Consider the following 9948-nt stretch of genomic DNA (forward strand, 5'->3'; position numbering starts at 1 on the left):
CCATAATCAATGCTCACAGGACAAATGTTGACCTAAAAATAATTTATAAGCCACAACTATAAAGAAACATATTTTCCAAGGAAACTTATGCAACACAACAATCATAAACAACAAGATATGTCATCTCTCTAATTGTTTATCATGTCGTATTGTTTTGTTTGTTTGTGTTGATTTCTTAGAAATGGAATACAACTGTAACCACAACAATAATAAATGACAAGAAATGTCATCTTTGTAATTGCTTATCATGTTGTCTTGTTTTGTTTGTTTCTATTGATTTTTTAAAAATCAAATACAACTATAACCACAATTTATAAATATTTGACAATATGTTTCATTATTATTATTATTATTGTTATTGTTATTATTATTACTAGTATTGATATCTAAAGTTTGGAAAAAGATAAAAATAAAAAATAATTGTGTGCACAAAATAATAATGAAAAAAAACTTTCAAACTCATGACTGTAACACACATAGACCAATCAAATTGCATGAAAATAAGCTTGACATATGTCTATAGTGGAAAATGGATATAAATAAATAAAGACTCCTAATTGGACAAACTAATAAGATCATTCGCTCTTAACGAGTGCATAAGTTTCCTACCATGGCAGGAACTAATAAGTACTAGATCAAACAATTTTATATTAATATGGTTAAATGTCTTATCTATGCTTACGTGCCTTTTGTGTGCTTGTACATCTTGCAGCTCCTGCAGTTTTGGCATTCTGTGAGATGGCATTTGTTTGAGAAATTACCTTAAACAATGGGCCTCGGTGAAGGATGTCGACACAAATTCTGGCGTTCTGGCTTTACCCATGGAAATTGCATTTGCTTCAAAGCTTCTCACACATTTGTCATTGTGGCATATATTTAGCAATTGCTTCTAACTTTCCATCCACAGGCATCAGTTGTTATTTATATGTTTATTTGTCCAACTTCTACATGTTCAAAGAATGCATCTCACTTTTTGTAATATAGTGTGGGTTGTTTTGTAGCGACTCTGTTTTTCATTAATATAGCCCAATTGTTTTAGCTTCAGCCAAGTAGTTCATGGTCAAAGGAAGTCACAACCTCTATTTCATATTATGTATCCATTCATCCAGAAGTTCAATCTAGATGATAATAATATTTGACTGCTAATTGCAAATGAAGAACAAAATTACAAAGATTTGAAGAACAAAATTCTTTTTACTTAGAGAATACACATAATATGATAATAGGACTTATACCGTGAAGTACACAGAACCATAGTGCACACACCAATTACAATCTCCATATAACGACTCTTGTACTGATAAACTAAGACGTTGTGCATAATGAAGGTAACTGATAGTAAAGAGGGCGTTGCATGTCAAGACTAGTTGGATTCAATGAGATACAGATCGGTGAGTCTACTGAGATACACTACAAAGACAAATTGGTTAGTTTGCTTATTGTTTGTTTGAAACCTTATCTTGCATTCCTCAGTTTTTTTTTTTTTTTTTCCTTTCATCCAGTTTATGCTTTATTTCTCCCTACTCTGTTTTATTGTTTGCATGTGCCCACACAGGATTTTCTTCTCAACTATCTGGTTAAGGGCTTGTTTCACTACAAATCATCCCAGGCCTTCCTTTTCGCTTGTTAAAATTTATTCATTGAGGATTCATGACGGGATTTCAATATCTTGTGAATATGGCAAATTTTAGGGCTTTTGAGAGTTTTTAGGAAGACGATTAATTTTCCTCGTGAAAGAGATTTGTGAAAGCTATTGAGATTGGATTACCTGGTTAACAATATCTAATCTTCAGAGTAGTGGATAATTCAGCCAGACGACGGATGGCAACATACTGTCAAAAGTCTATTCTTTTCTCCAAGAATACTTCATATGGCGGTGAAAGCCTGTCGTTTGGATGTGGGTTTTTCTTAAACTCTAATCCTTTTGACATGGGCTACTAATTAGCAGTTTTCTTTCTTATCTACTAGGCTAATTCCGGTGTTTCGGATGCCCTGCAGATGGTGTGGACTGCAAATATGATTGTTGAAAATTACCAAATCATGGACAAGAACTGCATCATGTCTGAATTCTTTTTTGCGAAGCTGGATACAAGGGTGAAGGGCTTTGGTTTGTCACTTTTTTGTGAAATGGGTAATCAAAAACCATGGCACCAGAAGGAAATTTGGAAGGCGGTAAACGAGGGTGGATGAGAATGTTGTCGTGGAAGACAGCAGCAGCATTGCCTCTTCATCTCCGCCCTACACAAGATCTCTGCTAATTGTATTTTGAGAGACAGGAGGAAGCTCCCAGAATGAAGCTTTTCTATTTTGCCGAGAATGGTAAAAGCTTCGAGAATAACGCTAATTGTTGTAATGTCTAAAATTTGACATTTTTCTGCCCACTACCACCAATCAAAAATCAGAGAAGTATTCTGTTTTTATTATTAATAATAAGTATTAACATTTAACTATTGTAATTTTGTATAATAGAACTTAATACTGCTATCTGATCTGTAGATTGAAAAGTCAAATTGAAAAAATGACACTCAATGATTCCATTAGATTCTCCTCCGGCAGGAACTCAGAAATTTTATAGTTGAAAATAAATGCTTACAAACTTTAGCTTAAAATTTTATTTCTGGCATAAAAATTAATGCAGGAGAGTCTAATGAAAAAATTAGTTCTCTGCCTTATATAGGGACTAATAAGTGTGTCGTTGGGTGGACTAAGGAAGATGAGGAGAGATCGACTGAAAGGCTCTGTGCTCCAGGAGTGAATGGATGAGGGCAATGTGATGACTACAAGCTCAGGAGGCTTGGAAATTTTATGGTTACAATGTAAATCATTCAATATCAGGTGATGACCATCTGCATTTTGATTTCTCCATTGCTAAAAATGGGCTCTGGTTTAATTTTGGGAGGGTCTAATGAAAAAAGTTATCTGCCTTATAGGGACTAATAAGTTTGTTGTTGGGTGGACTAAGGAAGACGAGGAGAGATTGACTGAAAGGCTCTGTGCTCCAGGGGTGAATGGACAAGATCAATGTGATGACTACAAGCTGAGGAGGCTTGGAAATTTTATGGTTACAATGCAAATCATTCAATATCGGGTGACGACCATCCGTATTTTGATTTCTCCATTGCTAAAAATGGGCTCTGGTTTAATTTTGTAGCTGTGTAACTGTTGATGGGGGTACCTGACATGGCTGAACGCCATGTTTCTTTTTGAGGTAAATTGTAACTGAAACTATAGATGTCGAAGATAAGATAGTTGAAGGCAAGGTTGGTAGTGGTTTTTCAGGTCAACTGGCATTTTTTTTGTTGAAAAACGGTGAAGTGGGTAAGTTTAGGATTAATGGTTTCATCAAACTGTTGTGCACTTATGCTTAAATTATTAATAAAACTGAAACTTGTTACTGGAAAAAAAAAGATTCTAGAATAACGAGCTAAAAATAGCGAGAAATACAAGAACCTAAGAGAACAAAAATACTCTAATATTCTTGCCTTTTGTATCAAGAGATCTTAAGTATGCACCATTTTCCTTGTTGAGCACAATGAAGAATGTGGAATTGTAGACACAACATTTTATTCATTCCACATTTTGTTTGCTGAATCCAATTTTTTTCTGCAAAATTCTAGAGAGGAAGTCCTAGTTATACCTTATCGAATGCTTTTGACACATCCAGTTTGATGACTGTGGTAGTTGTGAATGGCAACGATATTATCCACAATTTGTCTTCCCAAAGAAAGGCTTTCTATCTTTCTGAGATGGTTTTATGAGAACGGTAGCAATTAGATTGTACATGGTGTTTCTTTTCATGTTCCAGAACGGTATTGGTCTTTTGTGTTCTACTTCTGATGCCTCTGTTAGTTATGGAACTAGTTCTGATTGGGTGTCAATAATTTGGGCAAACATCTATTAATTATGTAAGCCTCAATTTTCTCTATGCTGCCCCAAAAGTCGAGTAGAAAATTGTTTAGTTATGTCTAGCAAGGATGATTTATCCAAGTTAATAAAGTTTTTCTTTAATGTCGTCTTTTTGGGGGTTAATCCATTTGTCTATCATTCTCTTCCTGTGTTTTATTCTATCGTAGCATTTGAGGTGGTTAAACTGAGCCATCTTTCCAACTTCCTATTCTTCATTTGCAGACAGAAGGTTTTGAAGAATTGGTAACGTGCATGGTCATTTATTGTGATTCAATGACTATTTTTTCATCCTCCAGTATATCTCTGCTTGGTCATTTGATGTGTTGTCTCTATATGTGTGATTTGTGGAAAAGGAAAGTTTTGAAATCTGCTTTAACTACCTGTTCAGCTTTTAGCTCCATCTCTGGTACTGACTATATTCGTTCGGATGACTGTTAGCTCAAGGACTGCACAAATTCATTTTTGCTCAGCCAGCCTTATGTCAAGACTTATTTTGAAAATGTGTTCTCAACCTTGGTTAACTTTTGCAAATCTGGGTTTAGTACACCATGTCGCAGCAGGTTATGAAATTATGGATGTGTGTTGACCACATTTTTCCAAATTTTAAGATTGCTTTGTAGGTTTTGAGTTTGGGCAGCATACTGAGAAATTTAAACCATTGAACATGCCAATAAAAGATTTGAACTGCAACAACCCATAAAATGCAAAAATTTCGCACTCTGAAGTTCACACATGGCGAGCATTAAATAGGCCTTCTAGGTCTCTCTTAAGTTCTTAACACTTTAATCCTTAATGATGTTTCAAACTAACCCCAACCCAGTACATAATAATAATAAGAACTTCCAACATACATAAACCATTTTGTATCCAATCATCATATCTTCAGCCTAAAATTAATTGTAATGCATGGAGTTGTAGATTTGTAGTTGACAAATTTGCTATATGTTTCTACTTTGCAAACAATCATATTACCTTAATTTAGAAAGAAAATTCTTTACATAAGGTCCATGAAAGTTTTAGGCTTTAAAATTCTTGGAGGAAATTGCAAATGCATAGCATCTTTCAGCTTGATTGGAATGTGGGTAGCAACAAAAACCAATCCACCCTTCCTGCGATGTTCTTCCATTATGTACTCAAGTATTTGCACTCCATCCTTATCAAGTCCAACAGAAGGTTCATCTAAAAGCCAGATTGGACGAGGGATTGCAAGTAGTCGGGCCAATTGCACCCTTTTACGCTGGCCCACAGATAACATCTGGGCCGGTTCATCCATGACATGTCCCAGGCCCATGAATTCCAAAGCCTTACGTGACCTCCCACTTTTTCCTTCCAACGTTTCCCAAAATTCAACATTATCTACAACACTTAATTTATTCTTGATCGCATCCTTAAGACCCACCCAATGCAATTCTACTTTATATAACTCATAGATACTAGAGTTTGTCACATCATGGCCATTCCATAACAGATGCCCAGCACTAGGTTTTAGAAATCCTGTTAAAATACGCAAAAATGTAGTTTTCCCAGAGCCATTTGGCCCTGTTAATATCATTCCACCTCCATTATGCATAGTCATATTGATATCACGAAGCACCATCTGACCATTTCTGATGCAAGAGAGTCTACTAGCTACAAGTCTAGGAATTGGTGGCCCTCGTGCCATATTGTAGGTTTCTACAAATTACAAATAGCAGAATTTAGTCTGCCATTGACTATATCAGCAGATCCATTATCTGCTACTTCTAGTGACTATTCCTCTATAGAAATGGCACAGTATACGCAACGAATTCAGTCTAGCTTGAGCTTTATTACTTCTCAGAAATCTTAATTCTTGTCCCCCTGGTTAATGTACAAAGCAAACCTGTTGCAGGAAAACCATTTGCATTAGACTCGAAGAATGCACGTTAAATATTTTCAAAATAATTGCAAGCCATAGTAAAAAGAACATTTAGAAGATTAACAAAGTTATGATGGAAGCATGCAAAGATACTTGAACAGAATAAAACCCAAATATTTGCAGAGAAAAGATACTTAATTCTCCTTAATGTTAAAATTGTAGTATTTCCCTTTCCCATACAAAGGTCAGGGGTCTCTGTACCTTGATGAAATAATCCAAAGTTAAATTAAAAAAGTTGTTGATTCCCACCCCTTGAAGGTGTATTAAATTGTAATGAATTAAAAATGAATTGTATTAATTACATAGTATTAGAAATCACTGAATAGATGCTATACGTTGAGCAGGGATGAATCTCATATGGCAAGTAGAATAAGCATATTAAGTTTCAAAAAGCTCAAGTTTGAGGATAATCCAATGGAATTAATAGCATCGTAAGAGGTAGGCTAGCATAAACTGTACTGAAAAACTCTATGAATCTCAGAACAGAATAGCTCGAGGCTTAGATTTTGAATTCTAAAAGTCAGAATAGATAAACTTACCAAGCCAGCCAAGAAATTTTCCAAACTATAATAAGTACAAGTACACTCTCCTATTGCCTGTTAATGTTTGAAAGAAGTGCATCTATTTCAGTTCTTCACTGTAACCAATTAACTAAATGACAGTTTTCCACTAACAACTAGCAGGAAAGCATGTCAGATGACCACTAATGAAGCAAAATAAGCCCAATAACATTAATATGTTTCATATTTATGTAGGCATGCTCAATTTGTGAATTGACAAAATGGCCTACATTGCAACCAAACATGCACAGCAACAGGAATCATGAGTGATCACGTGATGTATAACTGCAAGCACGTCAGCAGTAATCTAACAGATGCCATTAATGTTGGTGTGGCAATTGGTTGACCATAGAGTGAACAAGTTGCAACCTCAAAATATCGAACTCCACTAATCAGTAGAATTATAATGACATGGGTCATGACCGTTACAAATGGTTCTAGAAAAACACACTATCTGATTTTTTAAAATCAATAAAATCTCTTAAAGGTATAAATTCACGAGACATGGCATGTTCTGGAGAACAGAAGGAAAGAAAGGTACCAAAGTCTAAACTACACTTCAAGCTTTGAACTCCCAAGGTCTCAAATCAAGCAAGCAGAAGCAATATGCTGGTTTGACACAAAAAAGCTCACAAGTCTGACGAAGACTCGCAGATTTTCTAACAATTCTGCAATTTTTGCATAGCTTGCTAAATAATCAGAATCTCGAACCCATTAACATAAGATATTGCAAAAGAAAAACATCATAAGCATTTAATGTTATCAAAAAATTAACCACTAAACCTTAAGTACCTGACTTTCAGCACTCATTTGTGACCTTAAATTTATTAAAGTGAACAAGCTATTTAATCCATTGTTGCTATGTGTATTACGATGGCAGTTCATTTAAATTGGACACATGTTTGTTCCAGCAAGTACTTTGGGAGTATTTGCACGTTTGAATCATACATTATTAATAATTACTCTGGCATAGAATACAGAAAATCCTATATATTTTGCAATGCATACTAAAATTTATGTTGATCTTTTCCACTCAGTTGTGCAAAGTTTTTGTCAATATTTCTCTCCAACTACAAGACTGGGCTTTAAAAAGAGCTGGAAAATCTGTACCAAGACCAAGCCTCAAGACTGGTCAAAACAAGGGGGCTGACACATCTTACAAAAGCAAAAAACCAAAAGCTAATCTGAAACTCATAAATTATACAATCAAAGTATGAACAACACACAGCCATTAGATGCCTGGATCCTAAGTCGCCAGGTTGAACTTCAAGTTCAGATTTGGAACAATAATATTTGGATGAACTTGACATTATATTCACCTTGTATAAATTAAAATTATATTATATTATAAGATAGAACAGTCTATAATAGTATCATACTATATGAAATTTGAATTTGGTAAAAATATTTTACTAATAATAAAATGAAATTATTAAAACTAAAACATTATTTAAATATAATAGATTATCATAAATTTTAAAAAATTAATATAGATATATTCAAAAATAACAATTTGTCAATATATTAAGAGGTATTAGTATGTGTCTAAGTGAATGACTATGACGTGATCTATTTTCTGCTCATTATACTTGAGATGAATAAATGAGAATCAGTATGGAGGCAATATGTGTTCGATACAGGCAGTTTTTCACTGGCTACTCTTCAAGTATGGCAAAGAAATCTTGTGATGCTTTAAGAAATGCGGGGATGGGAACTTTAGAGTTGAAACCAATACGAAGTGTCCAGCAATCACTTATGAAGATCTGGAAGTCAAACTTTGACATCAAATGAAGTATCTGAAAGTAAAGCTTGAAATAAACATTCGCTGATTTGTATTTGTAATGAATGATTACATCAGTAAACTGACCTCATTACCCCATTCAAGCTTGGTCAGTTTTTATACTAGGGAAATCTCTCTTTTATTTTTATCAGCAAGACCCTAGATTTTCTCTGTCAGGTTCTTTCCTACTTCATTTCCATCGCAGGGCACAATGGACTTCAAGGCGCAATGAACATCGTTCCAATCCGTGATGGAATTCCGGGCTTCCCCTTCTGCTCCTTGATCGAATAAATTTTAAAGATGGCTCTCTTGAAAATTGTTTAGGGCAAAATTGAACTGCTAGCCTTATCTTTGCTACCTCTGTTTTTGGCTCCCAAATAGTCTCAAACACTTTATCAAGTACTTCATCAAATCTTTTGTGATTTCTAGATATGTACTAACACCTAAAGCTTGTTCTTGTAAAAACCCTTGGCTGACTCTCCGCGATAATATTGAAAAATCTTGCTTCTATGTGTTTTATTTGAGGTATGTAATCTTGGTTGCTCAGATCTCTAGGCAAAAACAATTACTCGAATGCCATATTTTGTGCAAGAAGTGGATTTAGAACTTCAAATGAATAACCACGGCCTGTCAACTAAAGTTTGCAATCCTAATTTGAAATGTAATACCAAAAGAGTTACAATAGCAGAGAGTAATACTAACTTTAATTTCCCTTGCACAGTGAGTATTTGCAGAACTAATTAAAATAACTACCATGAACCTGGTTAATGCTGCAATTTAATGTGCCACATCAAACTGGTAACCAAATAATAAAAGTACTGGCACCTCAATCATATACAAGCGCCCAATGTAGTGGAATTTTGGTACTCAATCCAAGGTAATTTCCAGCATAAGCTCCTAACTCCACGATGGAAAAACACCCAGCGAAAGACCAATGATTGGCATCGATATTGTGCAGAAAAAGCCCAACAGAGTCACCCAGATGTGACGCTGAAATCTACAGGTAGGTGCGCCAACAACAGGTAGAATCAGACGCCCAAATTGTCCCACCAAATCTTCCACCGTGAGAGTAATCTGCAAAAAATACAAACGCCAATACTGGCGTCCAGTGTGCAGCAGTAATAACCTGTTAATGACGTCAGGGTAGGGTTTGCCGGCAGGGTAAAACAGACCCTAAATTGCTCTCCAAATAGTCAAGGAAAAAAAACCATACTTCAGCCCCAAACGCCCAGGAAACGAATGCCGGCTTGGGACGGTTGAACTCGACTGTGATTGCAAGCCCTATGTGTTTGTTTTGCACATAAAAATGACGCCTACCAGCAAATGCATTCGACCACCAGTTTGCAAACAAAGGTCCTCCAGATGCAATTCAACAGCAAACAGAACCAGATCGGGCCCTTCAAATGCAGTAAAATGTTGGTAGTAACTCCTCAATAAATTCACTCACCCAAACCTCACAATTACCTCCAACAATACTGATCTCCTTAGACTGACATAGGCAAGGCAATACAATACAGCTAGGAGAATAACAAATTGTATATTTGAGCACAATTTGGGAAAGTAATTTTCAAAATAACTCTATACTTCAGCAAGGTACAAAACTAGGAAAAAGTCACAAAGGTAACAAAAGCAAATAAATATTCAAGCATGTGAAATGAGCTCCTATTTATAATCTCTACAAAAGTTTCTTCAAGAGCTCCACTTCAGAAATTGCTTAAGTTTTCTGAAGGAATTAACACTTGGAGCTTTCAACACTCTTTTAAAAATATTTCTTAATGTCATTACTACCAACACTTTTTTAGATA

General features: G+C 35.2%; 1 protein-coding gene and 1 long non-coding RNA gene across 5 annotated transcripts; one reads left to right on the top strand and one right to left on the bottom strand.

Annotated features, from left to right (window-relative positions):
* Positions 1-948: 948 nt before the first annotated feature.
* LOC149533637 (uncharacterized) lies at positions 949-3407 on the top strand. Of its 4 annotated transcripts, none has more exons than XR_016357048.1 (5): positions 951-1426; positions 1556-1897; positions 1999-2319; positions 2710-2835; positions 2967-3407. It is a non-coding gene; the product is annotated as an uncharacterized LOC149533637 (long non-coding RNA). The 4 variants fall into 4 exon arrangements; XR_016357045.1 differs by having other exon boundaries at positions 977-1426; positions 2963-3407; XR_016357047.1 differs by having other exon boundaries at positions 977-1391; positions 2714-2835; positions 2963-3407.
* A 1444-nt stretch (positions 3408-4851) lies between these two features.
* ABCI1 (non-intrinsic ABC protein 10) lies at positions 4852-9724 on the bottom strand. The gene is made up of 3 exons (XM_089804297.1): positions 9357-9724; positions 8969-9241; positions 4852-5767 (listed from the first exon to the last, which is right to left on the bottom strand). Exon 3 carries the CDS (start codon positions 5567-5569, stop codon positions 4901-4903), a length of 669 nt encoding a protein of 222 aa, XP_089660423.1. The 5' UTR covers positions 5570-5767; positions 8969-9241; positions 9357-9724; the 3' UTR covers positions 4852-4900.
* Positions 9725-9948: the final 224 nt, after the last annotated feature.

The sequence above is a fragment of the Cupressus sempervirens genome, chromosome 10 (assembly GCF_028749045.1).
Source record: "Cupressus sempervirens isolate cs-2001-9-10 chromosome 10, ASM2874904v1, whole genome shotgun sequence".
Classification (NCBI taxonomy): Eukaryota; Viridiplantae; Streptophyta; class Pinopsida; order Cupressales; family Cupressaceae; genus Cupressus; species Cupressus sempervirens.